This window comes from Danio rerio, chromosome 17, assembly GCF_052040795.2.
Source record: "Danio rerio strain M-AB ecotype USA chromosome 17, GRCz13ab, whole genome shotgun sequence".
NCBI lineage: Eukaryota > Metazoa > Chordata > Actinopteri > Cypriniformes > Danionidae > Danio > Danio rerio.
In genome coordinates this window covers 46,029,530-46,052,619 of record NC_141037.1, presented here as the reverse complement: position 1 = coordinate 46,052,619, position 23,090 = coordinate 46,029,530, and the positions used below count along the sequence as shown (strand labels likewise).

Below are 23,090 nucleotides of genomic sequence, written 5' to 3'. Positions count from 1 at the left end.
ATTGTTAAAAAATGCGTATAAAGCATTCATTAGTTGTTTAAAACAAAAAGCATGATGAGTTTGATTAATATAGTCAGTTGTTCTCCCTTTGTGATTTTGGCCTGAAAACCTCTTATTAGAGCGAGACAAGCATAAATACAGCTCCAGAGCTTAAATCAAACGATTATTCTGTCTTCCTTAAAATAGCTTTCTATTCACTTGAACATTTTTAAAACATGCTTAAAAAGCATGCATTAGTTGTTTAAAACAAAAGGCATCATTGGTATAGTCAGTTGTTCTCACTTTGTGATTTTGGCCTGCAAAGCTCTTATTGCAGCGAGACAACCATGAATACAGCTCCAGAGCTCAAATCTAACCATTATTCTGTCTTCTTTAAAATAGCTTTCAATTCACTTGAACATTGTTAAAACATGCTTAAAAAGCATGCATTAGTTCTTTAAAACAAAAGGCATCATTGGTATAATCAGTTGTTCTCACTATGTGATTTTAGCCTGCAAAGCTCTTATTACAGTGAGACAAGCATGAATACAGCTCCAGAGCTCAAATCTAACCATTATTCTGTCTTCTTTATAAAATGCTTTCTATTCACCTGAACATTGTCAAAACATGCTTAAAAAGCACGTATTAGTTGTTTAAAACAAAAAGCATGAGTTTCATTGGTATAGTCAGTTGTTCTCACTTTGTGATTTTGGCCTGCAAAGCTCTTATGACAGCGGAAAAGCATGAATACAGCTCCAGAGCTTAAATAAAACCATCATTCTGTCTTCCTTAAAAAGCTTTCTATTCACTTGAACATTGTTAAAACATGCTTAAAAAGCATAGATTACTTGTTTATAACAAAAAGCAAGATGAGTTTAATTGGTATAGTCAGTTGTTCTCAATTTGTGATTTTGGCAATCAAATCTCTTATTACAGCGAGACAAGGATGTATACAGCTCCAGAGCTCAAATCTAACCATTATTCTGTCTTCTTTAATATAGCTTTCTATTCACTTGAACATTGTTAAAACATGCTTAAAAAGCATGCATTAAATGTTTAAAACAAAAAGCATGATGAGTTTTATAAATATAGTCAGTTGTTCTCACTTTGCAATTTTGGCCTGCAAAGCTCTTATTACAACGAGACAAGCATAAATACAGCTCCAGAGCTCAAATCAAACCATTATTCTGTCTTCCTTAAAATAGCTTTCTATTCACTTGAACATTGTTAAAACATGCTTAAAAAGCATGGATTACTTGTTTATAACAAAAAGCATGATGAGTTTCATTGGTATAGTCAGTTGTTCTCACTTTGTGATTTTGGCCTGCAAGGCTCTTATTACAGCGAGACAAGCATGAATACAGCTCCAGAGCCCAAATCAAACCATTATTCTGTCTTCCTTAAAATAGCTTTCTATTCACTTGAACATTGTTAAAACATGCGTATAAAGCATGCATTAGTTGTTTAAAACAAAAAGCATGATGAGTTTGATTAATATAGTCAGTTGTTCTCCCTTTGTGATTTTGGCCTGCAAACCTCTTATTAGAGCGAGACAAGCATGAATACAGCTCCAGAGCTTAAATCAAAAGATTATTCTGTCTTCCTTAAAATAGCTTTCTATTCATTTGAACATTTTTAAAACATGCTTAAAAAGCATGCATTAGTTGTTTAAAACAAAAGGCATCATTGGTATAGTCAGTTGTTCTCACTTTGTGTTTTTTTTGCCTGCAAACCTCTTATTAGAGCGAGACAAGCATGAATACAGCTCCAGAGCTTAAATCAAACGATTATTCTGTCTTCCTTAAAATAGCTTTCTATTCACTTGAACATTTTTAAAACATGCTTAAAAAGCATGCATTAGTTGTTTAAAACAAAAGGCATCATTGGTATAGTCAGTTGTTCTTACTTTGTGATTTTGGCCTGCAAAGCTCTTATTGCAGCGAGACAACCATGAATACAGCTCCAGAGCTCAAATCTAACCATTATTCTGTCTTCTTTAAAATAGCTTTTAATTCACTTGAACATTGTTAAAACATGCTTAAAAAGCATGCAATTGTTGTTTTAAAAAAAGCATCATTGGTATAGTCAGTTGTTTTCACTTTGTGATTTTGGCCTGCAAAGCTCTTATTACAGCGAGACAAGCATGAATACAGCTCCAGAGCTCAAATCAAACCATTATTTTGTCTTCTTTAAAATAGCTTTTAATTCACTTGAAAATTTTTAAAACATGCTTAAAAAGCATGCATTAGTTCTTTAAAACAAAAGGCATCATTGGTATAATCAGTTGTTCTCACTATGTGATTTTAGCCTGCAAAGCTCTTATTACAGTGAGACAAGCATGAATACAGCTCCAGAGCTCAAATCTAACCATTATTCTGTCTTCTTTATAAAATGCTTTCTATTCACCTGAACATTGTCAAAACATGCTTAAAAAGCATGTATTAGTTGTTTAAAACAAAAAGCATGAGTTTCATTGGTATAGTCAGTTGTTCTCACTTTGTGATTTTGGCCTGCAAAGCTCTTATGACAGCGGAAAAGCATGAATACAGCTCCAGAGCTTAAATAAAACCATCATTCTGTCTTCCTTAAAAAGCTTTCTATTCACTTGAACATTGTTAAAACATGCCTAAAAAGCATAGATTACTTGTTTATAACAAAAATCAAGATGAGTTGAATTGGTATAGTCAGTTGTTCTCAATTTGTGATTTTGGAAATCAAATCTCTTATTACAGCGAGACAAGGATGTATACAGCTCCAGAGCTCAAATCTAACCATTATTCTGTCTTCTTTAATATAGCTTTCTATTCACTTGAACATTGTTAAAACATGCTTAAAAAGCATGCATTAGTAGTTTAAAACAAAAATCATCATTGGTATAGTCAGTAGTTCTCACTTTGTGATTTTGGCCTGCAAAGCTCTTATAACAGCGAGACAAGCATGAATACAGCTCCAGAGCTCAAATCAAACCATTATTTTGTGTTCTTTAAAATAGCTTTCTATTCACTTGAACATTGTTAAAACATGCTTAAAAAAACATTAATTAGTTGTTTAAAACAAAAAGGATCATTGGTATAGTCAGTTGTTCTCACTATGTGATTTTGGCCTGCAAAGCTCTTATTACAGCGAGACAAGCATGAATACAGCTCCAGAGCTCAAATCAAACCATTATTTTGTTTTCTTTAAAATAGCTTTCTATTCACTTGAACATTGTTAAAACATGCCTAAAAAGCATGCATTAGTTGTTTAAAACAAAAAGCACGATAAATTTCATTGGTATAGTCAGTTGTTCTCACTTTGTGATTTTGGCCAGCAAAGCTCTTATTGCAGCAAGACAACCATAAGTACAGCTCCAGAGCTCAAATCTAACCATTATTCTGGCTTCTTCACAATAGCTTTCTATTCACTTGAACATAGTTAAAACATGCTTAAAAAGCATGCATTAGTTGTTTAAAACAAAAAGCATGATGAGTTTTATTAATATAGTCAGTTGTTCTCACTTTGTGATTTTGGCCTGCAAAGCTCTTATTACAACGAGACAAGCATGAATACAGCTCCAGAGCTCAAATCAAACCATTATTTTGTCTTCCCTAAAATAGCTTTCTATTCACTGGAACGATGTTAAAACATGCTTAAAAAGCATGCATTAGTTGTTTAAAACAAAAAGTATGATGAGTTTTATTAATATAGTCAGTTGCTCTTACTTTGTGATTTTGGCCTGCAAAGCTCTTATTACAGCGGACAAGCATGAATACAGCTCCAGAGATTAAATCAAAACATCATTCTGTCTTCCTTAAAAAGCTTTCTATTCACTTGAACATTGTTAAAACATGCTTAAAAAGCATGGATTACTTGTTTATAACAAAAAGCATGATGAGAATCATTGGTATAGTCAGTTGTTCTCACTATGTGATTTTGGCCTGCAAAGCTCTTTTTACAGCGAGACAAACATGAATACAGCTCCAGAGCTTAAATCTAACCATTATTCTGTTTTCTTTAAAAATAGCTTTCGATTCACTTAAACATTGTTAAAACATGCTTAAAAAGCATGAAATTGTTGTTTAAAATAAAAAGCATGATGAGTTTGATTAATATAGTCAGTTGTTCTCACTTTGTGATTTTGGCCTGCAAAGCTCTTTTACAGCGAGATAAGCATAAATACAGCTCCAGAGCTCAAATCTAACCATTATTCTGTCTTCTTTATAAAATGCTTTCTATTCACCTGAACATTTTTAAAAAATGCTTAAAAGCATGTTTTAGTTGTTTAAAACAAAAGCATGAGTTTCATTGGTATAGTTAGTTGTTCTCACTTTGTGATTTTGGCCTGCAAAGCTCTTATTAGAGCGGACAAGCATGAATACAGCTCCAGAGATTAAATCAAACCATCATTCTGTCTTCCTTAAAAAGCTTTCTATTCACCTGAACATTGTTAAAACATGCTTAAAAATCATGGATTACTTGTTTATAGCAAAAAGCATGATGAGATTCATTGGTATAGTCAGTTGTTCTCTCTTTGTGATTTTGGCCTGCAAAGCTCTTATGACAGCGGAAAAGCATGAATACAGCTCCAGAGCTTTAATCAAACTATCTTTCTGTCTTCCTTAAAAAGCTTTCTATTCACCTGAACATTGTTAAAAATGCTTAAAAATCATGGATTACTTGTTTATAGCAAAAAGCATAATGAGTTTCATTGGTGTAGTCAGTTGTTCTCAATTTGTGATTTTGGCCTGCAAAGCTCTTATTACAGCGAGACAACCATGAATACAGCTCCAGAGCTCAAATCAAACCATTATTTTGTCTTCTTTAAAATAGCTTTCTATTCACTTGAACATTGTTAAAACATGCTTAAAAAACATTAATTAGTTGTTTAAAACAAAAAGCATCATTGGTATAGTCAGTTGTTCTCACTATGTGATTTTGGCCTGCAAAGCTCTTATTACAGCGAGACAAGCATGAATACAGCAGAGCTCAAATCAAACCATTATTTTGTTTTCTTTAAAATAGCTTTCTATTCACTTGAACATTGTTAAAACATGCCTAAAAGCATGCATTAGTTGTTTAAAACAAAAGGCATGATACATTTCATTGGTATAGTCACTTGTTCTTACTTTGTGATTTTGGCCTGCAAAGCTCTTATTGCAGCGAGACAACCATGAATACAGCTCCAGAGCTCAAATCTAACCATTATTCTGGCTTCTTCACAATAGCTTTCTATTCACTTGAACATAGTTAAAACATGCTTAAAAAGCATGCATTAGTTGTTTAAAACAAAAAGCGTGATGAGTTTTATTAATATAGTCAGTTGTTCTCACTTTGTGATTTTGGCCTGCAAAGCTCTTATCACAGCGAGACAAGCATGAATACAGCTCCAGAGCTCAAATCAAACCATTATTTTGTCTTCCCTAAAATAGCTTTCTATTCACTTGAACATTGTTAAAACATGCTTAAAAAAGCATGCATTAGTTCTTTAAAACAAAAAGTATGTTGAGTTTTATTAATATAGTCAGTTGTTCTTACTTTGTGATTTTGGCCTGCAAAGCTCTTATTACAGCGGACAAGCATGAATACAGCTCCAGAGCTTAAATCAAACCATCATTCTGTCTTCCTTAAAAAGCTTTCTATTCACTTGAACATTGTTAAAACATGCTTAAAAAGCATAGATTACTTGTTTATAACAAAAAGCAAGATGAGTTTAATTGGTATAGTCAGTTGTTCTCAATTTGTGATTTTGGCATTCAAATCTCTTATTACAGCGAGACAAGGATGAATACAGCTCCAGAGCTCAAATCTAACCATTATTCTGTCTTCTTTAATATAGCTTTCTATTCACTTGAACATTGTTAAAACATGCTTAAAAAGCATGCATTACTTGATCAAAACAAAAAGCATGATGAGTTTTATTAATATAGTCAGTTGTTCTCACTTTATGATTTTGGCCTGCAAAGCTCTTATTACATCGAGATAAGCATTAATACAGCTCCAGAGCTCAAATCAAACCATTATTCTGTCTCCCTAAAATTGCTTTCAATTCACTTGAACATTGTTAAAACATGCTTGAAAAGCATGAAATTGTTGTTTAAAACAAAAAGCATGATGAGTTTGATTAATATAGTCAGTTGTTCAAGAAACAAAATCACAAGAAAACTTCAGTGTCTTTCCTCAGGAGCAGCTTACTAGCATCTGAAGTAAACACAACAAGTATCGCCATGGTAATCCACAGCGCATGCTTTCTCAACTGTTGATGTTATTTTGTTTCAAACCCAGTCATTAGTAGTTATAATAAATGACTCTTACAGTATATACATAAATAAATATATACATTAATGACAAAACAAGCATTACTACTGTGGATACACAATGGTGTATCACAAATACAGCTCCAGAGATTAAATCAAACCATCATTCTGTCTTCCTTAAAAAGCTTTCTATTCACTTGAACATTGTTAAAACATGCTTAAAAAGCATGGATTACTTGTTTATAACAAAAAGCATGATGAGTTTCATTGGTATAGTCAGTTGTTCTCACTTTGTGATTTTGGCCTGCAAGGCTCTTATTACAGCGAGACAAGCATGAATACAGCTCCAGAGCCCAAATCAAACCATTATTCTGTCTTCCTTAAAATAGCTTTCTATTCACTTGAAAATTGTTAAAACATGCGTATAAAGCATTCATTAGTTGTTTAAAACAAAAAGCATGATGAGTTTGATTAATATAGTCAGTTGTTCTCCCTTTGTGATTTTGGCCTGAAAACCTCTTATTAGAGCGAGACAAGCATAAATACAGCTCCAGAGCTTAAATCAAACGATTATTCTGTCTTCCTTAAAATAGCTTTCTATTCACTTGAACATTTTTAAAACATGCTTAAAAAGCATGCATTAGTTGTTTAAAACAAAAGGCATCATTGGTATAGTCAGTTGTTCTCACTTTGTGATTTTGGCCTGCAAAGCTCTTATTGCAGCGAGACAACCATGAATACAGCTCCAGAGCTCAAATCTAACCATTATTCTGTCTTCTTTAAAATAGCTTTCAATTCACTTGAACATTGTTAAAACATGCTTAAAAAGCATGCATTAGTTCTTTAAAACAAAAGGCATCATTGGTATAATCAGTTGTTCTCACTATGTGATTTTAGCCTGCAAAGCTCTTATTACAGTGAGACAAGCATGAATACAGCTCCAGAGCTCAAATCTAACCATTATTCTGTCTTCTTTATAAAATGCTTTCTATTCACCTGAACATTGTCAAAACATGCTTAAAAAGCACGTATTAGTTGTTTAAAACAAAAAGCATGAGTTTCATTGGTATAGTCAGTTGTTCTCACTTTGTGATTTTGGCCTGCAAAGCTCTTATGACAGCGGAAAAGCATGAATACAGCTCCAGAGCTTAAATAAAACCATCATTCTGTCTTCCTTAAAAAGCTTTCTATTCACTTGAACATTGTTAAAACATGCTTAAAAAGCATAGATTACTTGTTTATAACAAAAAGCAAGATGAGTTTAATTGGTATAGTCAGTTGTTCTCAATTTGTGATTTTGGCAATCAAATCTCTTATTACAGCGAGACAAGGATGTATACAGCTCCAGAGCTCAAATCTAACCATTATTCTGTCTTCTTTAATATAGCTTTCTATTCACTTGAACATTGTTAAAACATGCTTAAAAAGCATGCATTAAATGTTTAAAACAAAAAGCATGATGAGTTTTATAAATATAGTCAGTTGTTCTCACTTTGCAATTTTGGCCTGCAAAGCTCTTATTACAACGAGACAAGCATAAATACAGCTCCAGAGCTCAAATCAAACCATTATTCTGTCTTCCTTAAAATAGCTTTCTATTCACTTGAACATTGTTAAAACATGCTTAAAAAGCATGCATTAGTTGTTTAAAACAAAAATCATCATTGGTATAGTCAGTAGTTCTCACTTTGTGATTTTGGCCTGCAAAGCTCTTATAACAGCGAGACAAGCATGAATACAGCTCCAGAGCTCAAATCAAACCATTATTTTGTTTTCTTTAAAATAGCTTTCTATTCACTTGAACATTGTTAAAACATGCCTAAAAAGCATGCATTAGTTGTTTAAAACAAAAAGCATGATAAATTTCATTGGTATAGTCAGTTGTTCTCACTTTGTGATTTTGGCCTGCAAAGCTCTTATTGCAGCGAGACAACCATAAGTACAGCTCCAGAGCTCAAATCTAACCATTATTCTGGCTTCTTCACAATAGCTTTCTATTCACTTGAACATAGTTAAAACATGCTTAAAAAGCATGCATTAGTTGTTTAAAACAAAAAGCATGATGAGTTTTATTAATATAGTCAGTTGTTCTTACTTTGTGATTTTGGCCTGCAAAGCTCTTATTACAGCGGACAAGCATGAATACAGCTCCAGAGATTAAATCAAACCATCATTCTGTCTTCCTTAAAAAGCTTTCTATTCACTTGAACATTGTTAAAACATGCTTAAAAAGCATGAAATTGTTGTTTAAAATAAAAAGCATGATGAGTTTGATTAATATAGTCAGTTGTTCTCACTTTGTGATTTTGGCCTGCAAAGCTCTTTTTACAGCGAGATAAGCATGAATACAGCTCCAGAGCTCAAATCAAACCATCATTCTGTCTTCCTTAAAAAGCTTTCTATTCACTTGAACATTGTTAAAACATGCTTAAAAAGCATGGATTACTTGTTTATAACAAAAAGCTGTCAGGGTGTGGGGGTGATGAAGAGGAGGCGAGGACCCAAATGCGGGGAATGAAGAATTTATTAAAAAAATAAAACAAAAACGAAACTCAAATCTCCCCATGTGGGGAAAAACACGACATTATATTATACACGTAACTAGACAAGATCTGGAACTTGGCAGACACAACTTTAAACCACTGTTGTAGAGCAGAATCAGCAAACCTCGTACAACAGGGAAGGCAACAATCAACAACGGACCAGCACAGAACAGAGCACACTAGGAGAATAAATAGGTAAGACAAACCAATAAACAGACAGGCGGACAGGTGAAAATAATAATTACAAACAAGGTAACAAGGTGGGTGGGACAAGACAATAGACGGGAGAGCGCATGACACAGAGAGACAATAGGTGCGTTCGACTTCATGCAGCGCTGCGCAGATCGATCGAAATCTGTCTTAAAGCGGTGCATTCTGGTTAGAAATCTTGTCCGGATTGATGCTGCGCCGACGCCACGTGACTGTCACATGTGGCATCAAAGTACCGCGACAGAGCTCCGAGATCAGACGGCAGACTCAGACCGTGCAGCTTCTGAAGAGCGACTGCAGGAGCTCTGATGACGACACCGATATTACACGATTGGCCGAGTTCACCACATGACAACAAACACGTGTATTTCCGGTTTATAATTGGACAAATACCAATTCAAAAGTTTCAAAACAAACAATTCACTTTTCACACCCTCTCTATTCTGTACACATCTTGCTTATTAAAAGACTCTCTTTTAATCTCTTTTGTTAAATCTTTTGTTGAATAATCTGGTTATAAAGGTTAGCTTGTTTGCACAGGTTTATTTTTAACTTTTTTATACAGACTATTTACTGCATTCATCTCCATGAACGATTTAAATGATATATTTTAGTGTATATTTTAGTGAATAACCTAAATAAGTCTTACAGACTTGAAATAAGAAAATCATCATCATTGATCCTGCCACCCTAAAGCTCTCTTAACAAATTAAAGTAAAGAACTATTTTATTAAATAATTATAAAATGGTTTTATTATTATAATATAAATATATATTGTATTTCCTGTCTAGCAGTTTAAAGGCTACCTGCTCTTTCTGGGAAACTTCTACATAGCTCACTTATTTTACCTTTTGTTCTTTTCAACACAATCTTTTTGGATTAAAATCCTTTTTTGAAAATTCATTCATTATCCAAAATAATCTCATTTATTAAGACCTAATCAAAACACCTTGTTTTGCTTTTTACATTGGAAATTTTTATATCTATAAATGTACATATATGTAAACCCATTTTTAGCATATTCAAACAAGAAGTACTAGCCTAAAGGTTGATGTTTAACTCCTAGAATTTATGCTTATTGCTTTGTATTTAAAAGACCTGTTCGTTTTTATGTTTATATTAACCTCTCATTTCCTCTTATTTCTCTCATGCATCTGTATATATTTTATTCACAATTCTCTCTTATTGTTTAAAAAGGAACCACAGTTTGTAGAAACTGTATTCTGTTTTGTTTGTAAATGTTTTGTTGTTATAAATAAAAATAACAAAAATATATGATGACGCCATGTGATCGGTCATCATGACTGCAGCAACTTTGAGTCCCGAAGTGTCCAGCTGTCCGTCTTGACGGCTCCGCTCTCAACTCCGCCCCCGCCTGCGCTCGGCTAATCTCGTTGATCACCGGCTGCAGCTGAGCTTCATGTCGAACGCACCTAGTACAAGCCATGCGCTCACATAACACAACACTGAAGCACACGACAAAAGCACGTGACCACAATGTAAACACCGAGCCACGTGCTTTGACAAAAGACGCAAGACACGAGCACACGATGAATGAAAACACTCACCATGCGCTCACATATGCAGCATGCATGCTTCATCCCAGCGCCGACCAAAACCGAAACCAACAAGACTGAGACGCTGGGAATGAAACACCATGCTGCTGACAGATGAAAACACAAACACGAGTACAAGAGCGCACGCGTCTGAGGGACGCAGAGCGCGCGCGCGGCCGCGTCAAGCAGGAGCGCGCACACTCTGCGTACACCCACGACGGCGCGCGCGCACACAGAGACAGAAACAGGACCAGACACGAGTAGTGTCCGAGATCTGCCACCAAAACAAGAATTTACAAGATCAGAGTGGCAGAACCCTGACAAAAGCATGATGAGATTCATTGGTATAGTCAGTTGTTCTCTCTTTGTGATTTTGGCCTGCAAAGCTCTTATGACAGCGGAAAATCATGAATACAGCTCCAGAGCTTTAATCAAACCATAATTCTGTCTTCCTTAAAAAGCTTTCTATTCACCTGAACATTGTTAAAACATGCTTAAAAATCATGGATTACTTGTTTATAGCAAAAAGCATAATGAGTTTCATTGGTGTAGTCAGTTGTTCACAATTTGTGATTTTGGCCTGCAAAGCTCTTATTACAGCGAGACAACCATGAATACAGCTCCAGAGCTCAAATCAAACCATTATTTTGTCTTCTTTAAAATAGCTTTCTATTCACTTGAACATTGTTAAAACATGCTTAAAAGCAGGCATTAGTTGTTTGAAACAAAAATCATCATTAGTATAGTCAGTTGTTCTCAATTTGTGATTTTGGCCTGCAAAGCTCTTATTACAGCGAGACAAGCATGAATACAGCTCCAGAGCTCAAATCAAACCATTATTCCGTCTTCCTTAAAATAGGTTTCTATTCACTTGAACATTGTTAAAACATGCTTGAAAAGCATGCATTAGTTATTTAAAACAAAAAGCATCATTGGTATAGTCAGTTGTTCTCACTTTGTGATTTTGGCCTGCTAAACTGTTATTGCAGCAAGACAAGCATAAATACAGCTCCAGAGCTCAAACCAAACCATTTTTCTGTCTCTCTTAAGATAGCTTGTTTTCACTTGGACATTGTTAAAACATGCTTAAAAAACATGCATTAGTTGTTTAAAACAAAAAGCATGATGAGTTTCATTGGTATAGTCAGTTAATCTCACTTTGTGATTTTGGCCTGCAAAGCTCTTATTACAGCGAGACAAGCATGAATACAGCTCCAGAGCTCAAATCAAACCATTATTCTGTCTTCCTTAAAATAGCTTTCTATTCACTTGAACATTGTTAAAACATAATTAAAAAGTATGCATTAGTTGTTTAAAACAAAAAGCATGATGAGTTTCATTGGTATAGTCAGTTGTTCTCACTATGTGATTTTGACCTGCAAAGCTCTTATTACAGCGAGACAAGCATGAATACAGCTCCAGAGCTCTGTAACAGAAATTAGCTAATTTTATGAATATAAATAATCAACAATAATGGTTTATTCTTAATTATTAATATTCCGGCTTAAGCTTCAGTCAATTTGGTCAAACAAACATATGATTGTATATGATCATGCTCGCGCGACCTAGCGGATTCCCAGATTATGAATATTAATTATCAACAATAGCGAATTATTATTAATCATTAATATTCCGGATCTATTTATTGTTAATTTGACCAAACAAACACAAGCAGAGCCGCTGCTCTTCCGAGCGGACACGGTAATCTATTCATTTAGTTAAAGGGGATTTAATTGCTACTTCTTGTGAAGTAGATTAATCATTCAAAAGTTTTAAACAACTTATAATAGCTAGGCAGGGGAATCTGTATTTCAGTGACATTTTCTCGTGAGGCAAACATTACAATTCATTTGATTATAATAGGATTTATTGACTAGTCAGACGGATAACGAACAAACGCACAAACATACATTAAACACAGAACAAAAAGGGAAACCACGTGGAGACATCGGGTCTATAGAACGTGTAACAACAAAGAGAAATAGTAAAGCTAGGAAATAGAGGCTTCAGATAAAAGAGTGACAAAACTTTCAGTTCTACACGCACCATTAAGGACCACCAAGATTATCCAAACAAAAACACCTTTTTTGATAAAAGGGGCACAGCTTTATCGCATAACTAAAATCACCTGGACTTTCATGTTTGGAGGTCCCTCTTTTGCGAGTCTCTCTTCCGTCGTGATGAAAACTCCTTTTGATGTCCTCCTTGATGGGTGGAGTTTGTAATGCAGTTCGGACGAACACGATCGCTAACTTTAAGCTGAGTTTACTTTCCCGGAAAATAAAGAAAGCGTTACGGGAAAAAGTCCATGCGGCTTAGAAAGCCACGTGGCCCTTAAAGGGACCACGTTTGATGGGTTCTTTTTAGGACCTTCTCTTTTTACCCAGATGTTTGGCAAGAAGTCTGGTTATACCTGCGGGTCACGTGACAACCCGTTCAGCATTCTGACCAATGATTTCAGGAGAAAGTTTGCGCGCGAACCTTCCTTTGTCTCAAGGCTGCTCGGATGCAAATTTGAGTGTCCGCCCAAAGCATGCGGACAGGCATTTTATACAGGGGATTAAAGAATAAAGCAATGCTAGTTATGATCTTGCTCTATGCATCATGTGTTGTAAAATGTCAGCAGAAACCCATTGGTACCAAACATGGGGGGTTTAAAAGTACATCAACATAATTTTTCACATCCTCGTAATATTTCTGCTTCAAAAAGGCCTGAAATGTACGAATTTGTATAAACTATGAGGAATGGTACACATTACAAAAGTTAAGTGTAATTAAACAAGAGATTTGGGTTCTAAATGTCTTTGTTTAAATAAAAGACATTGAAGAGGAACGTCTTTTGTCTGTGAGCAGAAGCTGACTAAAGATGGGTTTGTCTCCTCTTATCTGCCATGTTCTTTTGAAGTCGGCAGAGAGTGTTTTAGGACAGTTCTGTGAAGTGTCGCAAACTCGTTAACTTGTCAACAAGAAGTCTCGGCCAGACTTTTGGGCTCCAAGTGATCTGAATTGTCCTGGAAATTGAACCCAGACCGTTTTCATGGAATGTTGAACGGAATGTTTACCTCCAGCATATTTGTTACAATATAGGTTACCAGTTATGTTACACTCATCTACCACACCTGTTATTTCCAAAAGCTTGTATCTCTTGCCCTATGCTAGTTTTATTATATCACAACATCCACTATTAAGTTCTTGAATAACCCATTAGGTCTGTTATTGTTTCTTTACTTACAATTTACTTTGCATAAATGTCACAATTGTGAACAATGAACTGACACTTCAATGATCACTGCATTCAAATAAGAAGACCATTATCCTTGCTGCTTAATATATCTCCAATGCCAATATCTAGAAATGCTGTTGTATCAACAATATGTACTTCCTATGTGTTAGAAAAATCATACCTATCTTTTTTGCTTCCCTTTGATGCTACACATATTGTTTCTTGGAGACTAATATGTTGTTTAATTTGCACTATTATCAAATTGACGTTGTGACTCTATACTAAGGTTAGACCTGCTACCTTATTTTCTTTAATGAAAAATACATTTCTTATTTATCTTAACTGACATTATTGCATCTCGATTTCATAATAACAGAATTTCTAACTTTTCAGTCCTTCTTATTTTGTAATTCCTACCTCTTTTAATTGTATATTCCTCTATAAGCACTAAACAATTTGTTCAAAAGTCATCATATGTTTCATTATTTGTATCAATAGTGTTTTTTTTTTTCACAGCTTGAGCTATATGGACATGCAGATAACTAAATCCTACAAATGTTATAACAACATTAATCTTATATCCTTTTAAATCTTTTTAGGCATTCTAATGTATGTATACTGCTTATCAGCCAATGTACTTTAGGTGTAACCAAGTGTCTACCCTCCTCTAATAATTACCTAATCAGAAATCAATTACTTTAACATATTTGGCATCCAAACTAACAAATTTAAGTACATTGCGTGTTAGAAAGCTCTGCTAAGAAATTCTCTATCACTGACTGTTCTTAAATCATAAACTTTACAACATCTACTTTTTGTCTGTTTTGACTAATGCCATAATCAAAAATTTAATTCAAATCAAATTCAAATAGAATCAATTTTATTCGTCACCTACACAATCACAACCAAATTGAAATTGATTTTAATTAGAAATGCCATAACATAGCTAAGTGTTTCTATTATTATGTTCTCAAAAGTTTCAATAATGCCTATTCCAGCATATAGCAGATCTGCATCTGGTTTCATTTTAATTAATCCTTCATATGCTGGTAAATTTTGTCTACCTCTATGTCATGTTTATTAAAGTTTGATACTTACCTAAGTGATTTCTTATTTTTGAGCTATTTCTTAATTAGCATTTTTCACTTTTCAGCATTTCAGCTCCTAATTCCTTCCTGCTCTCACATCAAACTTATACATACATTTTTGTTGTAATTTTATACAAGTTGACTTAAAAATCACTGGATTTCTTTATAGGTTCCTCTCTATCTGATCTGATTTTTCATCTTTAGTCCTTAATCCTTTTTGCTTTTAATTATTTCTTCACATACATAAAACAACCTGCTTTCTGTTTTTATTTATTCATTCTCTTCTTTAAGTATCACTTTTCTGGGTTAATTTATAATTCTTTTTTTCTCTCAAATCTTGATTTACATTACTCAAAATAAGATTTCCCTTATTTTAACTTAAATACTTAATTCCATAAATTTCTAACCCAAATTATTTTTTTAGTTATCAAAAGCTGTCTTTTTTTCTTTAGCCACCATCATGCATTGTACTTTATCCTTCTGTTTAAGGATCTCTATGATTAGATCTATTAAAATTGACTAAAATTATTTAACACTCATCATAATTTATAATTTCAACATTACACAATTCACCAATTATATGTTTGTCTATATGTCACCATGGCACTAAGATTTGTGCCTCATGAGATAAGCTTTAGCTTTATGAAGAGTTCATAATATTTTTTGAAGTTTTTAAAGGCACACTTCACTTATAAACACACACACACACACACACACACACACACACACACACACACACACACACACACACACACACACACACACACACACACACATACTAATATTTATAACTCTGCATTAATAAAGAAGAGACAAGATTAGTTTTCTGCTTTATAAAATATTTATTATCTGTTTTGCATTAGTATCAGCAATTCAAATTAGATACACGTTTAATGTGACATTAAAAGCTTTCAGAGCCCAATAGTCGATAAAGAACACACTGAAAGCTGGAGCACATGACAATAGCGGCAGCCTGCAGAATCAATGATTCTCTGATTCTCTATCATTTAGTAGTTTACATTTAAATAACAACCCATAACTATACCTAAGGCTGCTATAAACTCTATTATTTATTCATATAACCAGCAAGAAAATTATATTTATCAAGTACCATATTACATTTAGAAGTATTTAGCTTTTCTGAGGAATAAACAGGGCTTTCAGAAAGCCAGAGGAGATGAAGATAATACTATTTCTAACACACAGTAAACTCTGCTGAGTCTGATCTTAGATTACTAAAATGTCATTTTAATTTTAACCATTAATTCATCATTCTGGTTGAAACTTAGAGAATATAAAAAAAGAACAAACTAATTTTGTGATAGAAAATACCTGCAGAAAAGGTACAAACAAAGATGTCACCGTGGCAGTACCTTTCAAAAGTAGATGGCAGTACCTTTCTGATATATCTTATTTAGGTACTTATACAGTTTGTACACTGATGTAATTTTCCTTTTTGGTACAACTATCTCTTTAAGAATGTATGACATGAGAGGGGTATACGTGTACATACAGTTAAAGTCAAAATTATAAGCCCTCTTGAAAATTTACTTATTTTTATTTTTTTTCCCAAATAATGTTTAACAGAGCAAAGAATTTTTCACTGTATTTTCTATAATGTTTTTATATTATATAATCTTTTGAAAGGCGACGCAGTGGCGCAGTGGGTAACACGTTCGCCTCACAGCAAGAAGGCCGCTGGGTTGCTGGTTCAAGCCTCAGCTCAGTAGGTGTTTCTGTGTGGAGTTTGCATGGTCCCCCTGCGTTCGCGTGGGTTTCCCCCACAGTCCAAAGACATGCGGTACAGGTAAATTGGGTGGGCTAAATTGTCTGTAGTGTGTGTGTATAAGTGTGTATGGATGTTTCCCAGAGATGGATTGTGGCTGGAAGGGCATCGGCTGCGTAAAAACTTGCTGGATAAGTTGGTGGTTCATTCCACTGTGGCAAACCCGGATTAATAAAGGGACTAAGCAGACAAGAGAATTAATGAATGAATGAATTATCTTTTGAAGTAAATGTTATTTGTTTTATTTTACCTAGAATAAAAGCAGTTTTTAAGTCTTTTAGAAACCATTTTAAAGTAAATATTACTAGCCCCATTAAGCAATGTTTTTTTTTATTGTCTATAAAACAAACCATCATTATACAATGTCAAAATGAGAATTTTTGAAAAGGTACAAACCCAGTGACAGCTTAGTCACATCTGAAATTACCCAAACTGACTAAATTAGAACATTTAATGTTCTTATTTGTATGAGAAACAGGTGACTGGTGGTAAACTTATGAAACATTATGAGCCTTCCACAACTTGATTTTCTGGGCTCTTCTTGTTGAGGTATTCAAGAACAAAGACCTGCAAAATTTTGTTGAGATTACTGATGGAGGTTTGGTCAAGGTTCTCCTCATTGTCATCAAATGTGTGCCACACCGCAGGAAAAGGTGTTGAAATAAGATGGAGAATACGGACTCCTGCCATTGGAGAGAAAAAAACAAGGTTAATTCACTCCAAAAATGTTGTCATGATTTACTCACCATCATGTTATACAAAAGTTAATTCAATAAAATCTGATTTCTGTCCCTCCACTAAAAGTTTCTCCATCTAAAAATCTTTGTAAATAAACATTGATATGCAAGAATAAACAGAAGCTCAAACATATCATCATAAAACTCTCAGGTTCTTGCTAAAATTCAACTGTACAAAAATGAATAAAAGGTTTGCATGTTAAGCTTGGGCAAACATTGTTTGCGGCTCAATGTTTATATAGCAATTAATATGTTTATCATGAAGTCATTGTGTCTCTTCTCAAGACTTGGATTAAACCATAAACTAATTAATCTACTTAAGCAAAGGGGCAGAAATCTCTCTGATTCGATATAAAATATCTTAATTTGTGTAACGACAACAAAAAGTTTCTTTTGGGTTGAGAAGAACACTAGGATTAAAAAAGTATGACAGAATTTTCATTTTTGATTGAAGTAAATCTTGAAATGCTTGTTATTAAAATAAAAGCATTAATAACCCCACAAAAAGGTCTTTTACCTCGGTTGAGGAATGGTATGTGGTCATCCAGAATAAGTCCCACATGCAGGCCAGGCCAGAAATACTGAACCTCATTAGGGTGATTCTCCAGCTGACCAAGAGCATGTAGCCGACGCTCTAACAAACAAAAAAGACACTTCTCCTATCAGCAATCATTTATTATTTTTTATAAGGGTCAGGGTGTATTTAGTACTGTTTTGGTTTAAGCAGTGATTGTCAATATTTCAGCTTTATTGGACATTTCAGTTCAGTTTATTATTCTGAAATGTTATGCCCCCTAATGATGCAAAAGCATCAGTTTATGGTAAAGAACTAACATTTGAGACCAGTGCAATGATTTTTTTTTTCCTAGATTGCACTTTCAATTTCAAACTGCTCATATGTAGAAGACAGTTGCAATGCAACATCGGACAGTTACAACATGACTTATGTTTTATATTATGGTATCATTCCATCCTTAGCCTTTTTCAATATTATCTGCAATAGGGTTGGGCAATGTCGACCAATTTGCCATCGTACAATGTCTAATGTGAAACTTCAAGATGGACAATGGCATTGTTGTCAATGGCGGAGGTGAATTAATTATTTTATGAATAATTAATGAATTCATAACGAATTAACTATTTGCAGCCTACCGTTTCAACTACCTGACCTGCATGTACTTTGTTTTACACATAAACAAATCATAAATAAATAAAGTTAAACAAAATTACAAACAAATTACCACCTGTCAATCACTTTTTCCGCAGGAGGTTGGTTGGTAAAAAGGTGCACAACCGACAGTATCTGAAGTTTTTAATAAAATTACTAAGTACAAGTGTGAAAGTGAAAGACTGAAGCTGTGCACTAATGCTCTGACAAGTTACCTGATAGATTCACAAGGCCAAAGAGTCGTCAGATAGAGACAAGATCAATAAAATATCACGTTTAACAACAATAGTGAGACGCGATCCAGCGGTACATCATTGATAAGATGTTCGACGTGCACTGCTCTCTGTAGCTACGAGCGTGTGTGTTTGGCTATGTGTGTGTGGTCACGTGATGTGCGTTTTCAGCTGACAGAGGGCTGTTCATAAAGGTAAAACATGGTGTGGATGTGGATTATTTTTGTTCTAAAATGCCATTATAACACTTAAGACAAATTAGTGTAAATGGGGCCTAAGTGTGCAATTTCCGCTTGTGGGTTTGCGATGGGGGCAATGCCAGCTCAGCATCGGATTGTCTATTGGCCTTCGGCGATGGCATCATCTATCGGCCCAACCCTAATTTGCAATTTCCTTATTTAAAGGCACTTAGCTTACTCCTTTTTAAAGATTTAATGTTAATATTATGGTTCTTCTGAATGTGCCAGTTAAGGTTCAGTTCAAAACACAGTTCTGATTTATTTATTATAATGTGTCAAAAAGTCATTTTGGGTGTGTATACAAAGGTCGTTGCTTTAGAGGTGTGTTGCTTCACATGAAAATCGGACATCCCGCCCAACTTAACAATGGGGCAGAGCCAAGAACACCTCCGTTTTGTGTATGGCAACAGACAGGCAGATAGAGAGAAGCAACATAAATGGGAGGACCAGCATTCAGCCATACATGTACAACCTGGACACACACCAAGCAGAGACTACTGTTGAGCAATCAATATTCCTAATGTGCCAGTTATCCACAAGCCAAAATCAATTGAGTATTTTCGGAGAGAGTGCTGAAAGACTTGGTGTATCAGCTGTTTTTAGTGGCCCGAATCTTGATACGTAGCATTCACTGCATTTTCAGCGCAAATGGCCGCTAAATGTAAAATCTCTGTTGCTCATTCGCAGGAAGACGATGTATTGTGTTGAGCACAATGAGCCTTACATTCAAAAATAGAGCAAGGATCTTTCTTTGGTGACATCGCTTTGACTCACACGCTGAAAATGGCGGACTAAAAACAACAAATTGAGGATGTGGTAACGCGCGTCTGTCAATCAATATTGATGGGCGGGGGGACCGCACCCCTACGTCAAGTTGCATTCTGTCTCAAAAAAACTACATTTGGTACACTGTTTTTTATATTGTTAAATTGAAAAAAAAAAGGACTGGGTGTGTTTATATCACCCTAATATGATTAGAGTCTATACACTATACCTACACTCATGTCTGTGCAAACAGCTTTAAAAGTAGATTTTTTACCATAGGTGCTCTTTAAAATTAATTAATGAAAAAAAAAATTCATTATCCCTAAAATTATATTTTGTTTATTCAAAAAACAAGAGCTGTAGGGCTCTATTTTGACGGTCCATGCGCAGAGCGCAAAACGCAGGGCGCAAATGCTTTCAGGGCGTGTCAGGACGCGTTTTTGCTAATTTAAGGAAGGGAAATCTGCCTTGCGCCAAGGTGCATGGTCTAAAAGGGTTGAGTTTATTTTCTTGATGAGTTATAGGTGTGTTTTGAGAATAAACCAATTAGAGTCTCATCTCTCATTCCCTTTGAGACCCAGCTGCGTCGCGCCAAGACCGCATTCGCTATTTACAGGACGCAAAGTAAGTCTAAGTGGAAAAAATTAGCATTTCACAAGCAAACAGTTAACAGTTGACAGTTTTTAAACAGAAAACTATTAAACAGAGCATCTACTGCATGAGAATGAGAGATAAATGATCTACTTTCACTTTCGCTCTTGGATAGGGAAACCTTTACGCACAGACATCAATTAGCCTATAAATAATTAATTTCGTTTGTTAAGCGCAAAGATTTGTTTCAAAACTATTTCTAAATTCAGTTCTAATTTCTAGCAAACGAATAAATGAACAATATTAACGAAGTGTGTTCAAAAACCTGAGTAATATCCAAAAACACATGCTGTGCCCCTTATGGTCTAAAACCTGACAGGTGGGCAAATCTAAGCTTGTTTTTAATAAAACAAATATAAATATGGATATATTAAATAATACTGCTAATAATAATAACATTATACAAAATCAAATTGTTATAAATTAACTGAAAAAGCCTCCCGAGATGAAGACATAAAAATTGTGATTTTTCATATTTATGTAGGCTAGAAAATTATGTTTTGTCATATTTTAATCCTTTATATTTATATCCTATATCTATTCTTATTATATCCTATATATATATATCCTTAATATATAAATTTTTTCATATGTAAAGATATTTGCCTATTGCTCTCTTGTGCGTATTAAGCAGTGCGTAAGCGAGGAGTTTAGACCGGGTTAGTTTTGGTCTAATGAAAAATCTATTATAGTTTCTCAAAATAGCTTCACGCCAGTGGTCCGCCTCAGAACGCCTTCCTTTTTAGACCCGAACGGCTATGGGCGCACAAATGAGTGCTAATGCATTTGCTATTTAAACAGCGTAGCGCAACGCCTCAAAACGACTCTTGCGGCAAGCCGAAACTACCAAAAGACTATTGCGCCGCGTCTTGCACCACACTGCGCCGGGTGTATGATAGGGCCCGTAGAGACAGATCTGAGCCAGAGACAATCTTGTCTCGGATGTCTAAAGACAATTCCTTTGTTTTTATCCTTGGTTTGTGCTTTGACATGCACTGTCAACCCTGGGATCTTACCTATAAAAGTGTATGTCTTTTCAAATCATGTATAATCAACTGAATTTACCACAGGTACCAGTTAAGCTGCTGATATGTAACGAATTATCAGTGGAAACAGAAAGTATCTGAGCTCAATTTAGAGCTTCATAGCAAAGGCTTTGAATACTGATGTACATGTGATTTTTCAGTTTGTTTGTTTTTTTAAAAATAAATTTTCAACAATTGCAAAAAGTCTTTTTTCACATTGTCATTATGGGGTACTGTGTGTAGAATTTTAAGAAAATAAACGAATTTAATCGATTTTGGAATAAGTTTGTGGCTTAAAAAATGTGGAAAAAGGTGAAGCGATATGAATTCTTTCCAGATTTACTGAGATACACTCAAAAGACAAGAATGGTTTCATTGCTGGTTAGTTTATTCGTTGAGTGTCAGCATACTGTAGGAGTAACATAATATAAAAAAGGGAGAAGGAGAGGCAAAAAAGAAGATGGCACACAACAAAACAGAAAAGAGTAATACTAACCAATATTCCGTAGTCTGGAAAGCCACCGGGTTGTACTAGAGAACTGATTTCCAAATCGAGGATTAGGACCTCCAATCAAATCCAGCAGAACAAACAGATCCTGGGAAAAAATTAATAAATGCATGCTAAACGAAGTAATGAACAAAAAACTTACTTTGTTCAATATTTTCAATATTGAAGTTCAATATTAGTTTGTTTTCTGTCAGTTTTCCAATTCATAATTAGATTAATAGTAATAATATGAATGTACATATCATCAGTCTGTTAACCATATTTATTTAAATGTTTAATCTGTTCTTCATGTTCTATGAGGACATTATTTAAATCTCCTTCTGTAAATAAAAAAAATGTAACATTTTAGAAATATGCAATGCTAATAACTTAATTTCGACAATTTTTGTATTTTAATTTTTTTTAACATTTAGATTTTAGATTTTCAATAGTGGCATCTCTGCCAATAAAAAAAAACCCTCATGACTAGTTTTGTCATACAGGTTTGGGATAATATGAGAACGATGAAAGTAATGTTTTTTTGAAACAAGAAATAATATGGAGAAAAATGTGGGACTGTAAATGAAGTATACAATGCTGTCAAGCTGGCTGGTGTTGGTGGCTTCTGGTGGATGTGATGCTGTGGCCATTTTGTGGGCCAGATGACGAGAGCCATACAGAGAGTCTTCAGATGTCCACTGATAAAGAGCCTCTTCTCCATCAAAAAACAAGAGCTGTAGAGACAGATCTGAGCCAGAATTCTGTGAGAAAACACACATAAATTGTTGAGTATTTCTAAATAGTTTACTTTATCACACCTTAGCAGTTTCATTTCATCCGGAAGAGCTAATTTAGGGGTCTATGATTTCTGTGTTCATTTAGCTGTGACAATATATTACAGTTGTGTTACGTAACATTAAGCCATTAAAGGAACAGATCAAACAAAAATAAAAGTTTTTAATCCCTTAAGTACACGCAATTTTTTTTGCTGAATATTTAAACATTTTTTCTGATATTCTGAGGAATATTGAAAACCGGAATAGACAAAACTAGAAGTCAACTAGACTGTTTTTATCGGCCTATACTGATAGCTAGGTTGGACTATACTTTCAACTCACCAATAAATTAACTAATAATAAATAAAAATAACATAACAATACACAATG

The 23,090-nt window shown here is 34.4% G+C and overlaps 1 protein-coding gene across 1 annotated transcript in view; it reads right to left on the bottom strand.

The window, feature by feature from the left end:
• Window positions 1-15,655: 15,655 nt before the first annotated feature.
• Window positions 15,656-23,090, bottom strand: part of qpct (glutaminyl-peptide cyclotransferase) — a 30,968-nt gene continuing 23,533 nt past the window's right edge. Inside the window, exons 4-7 of the mRNA NM_001442679.1 lie at window positions 22,518-22,685; window positions 21,934-22,033; window positions 17,874-17,990; window positions 15,656-17,302 (exon numbers count right to left, since the gene is read on the bottom strand). Of these exons, the coding sequence (NP_001429608.1) occupies window positions 17,124-17,302; window positions 17,874-17,990; window positions 21,934-22,033; window positions 22,518-22,685 (564 nt within the window). The 3' untranslated portion in view covers window positions 15,656-17,123. The remainder of the gene's footprint in view (window positions 17,303-17,873; window positions 17,991-21,933; window positions 22,034-22,517; window positions 22,686-23,090) is intronic.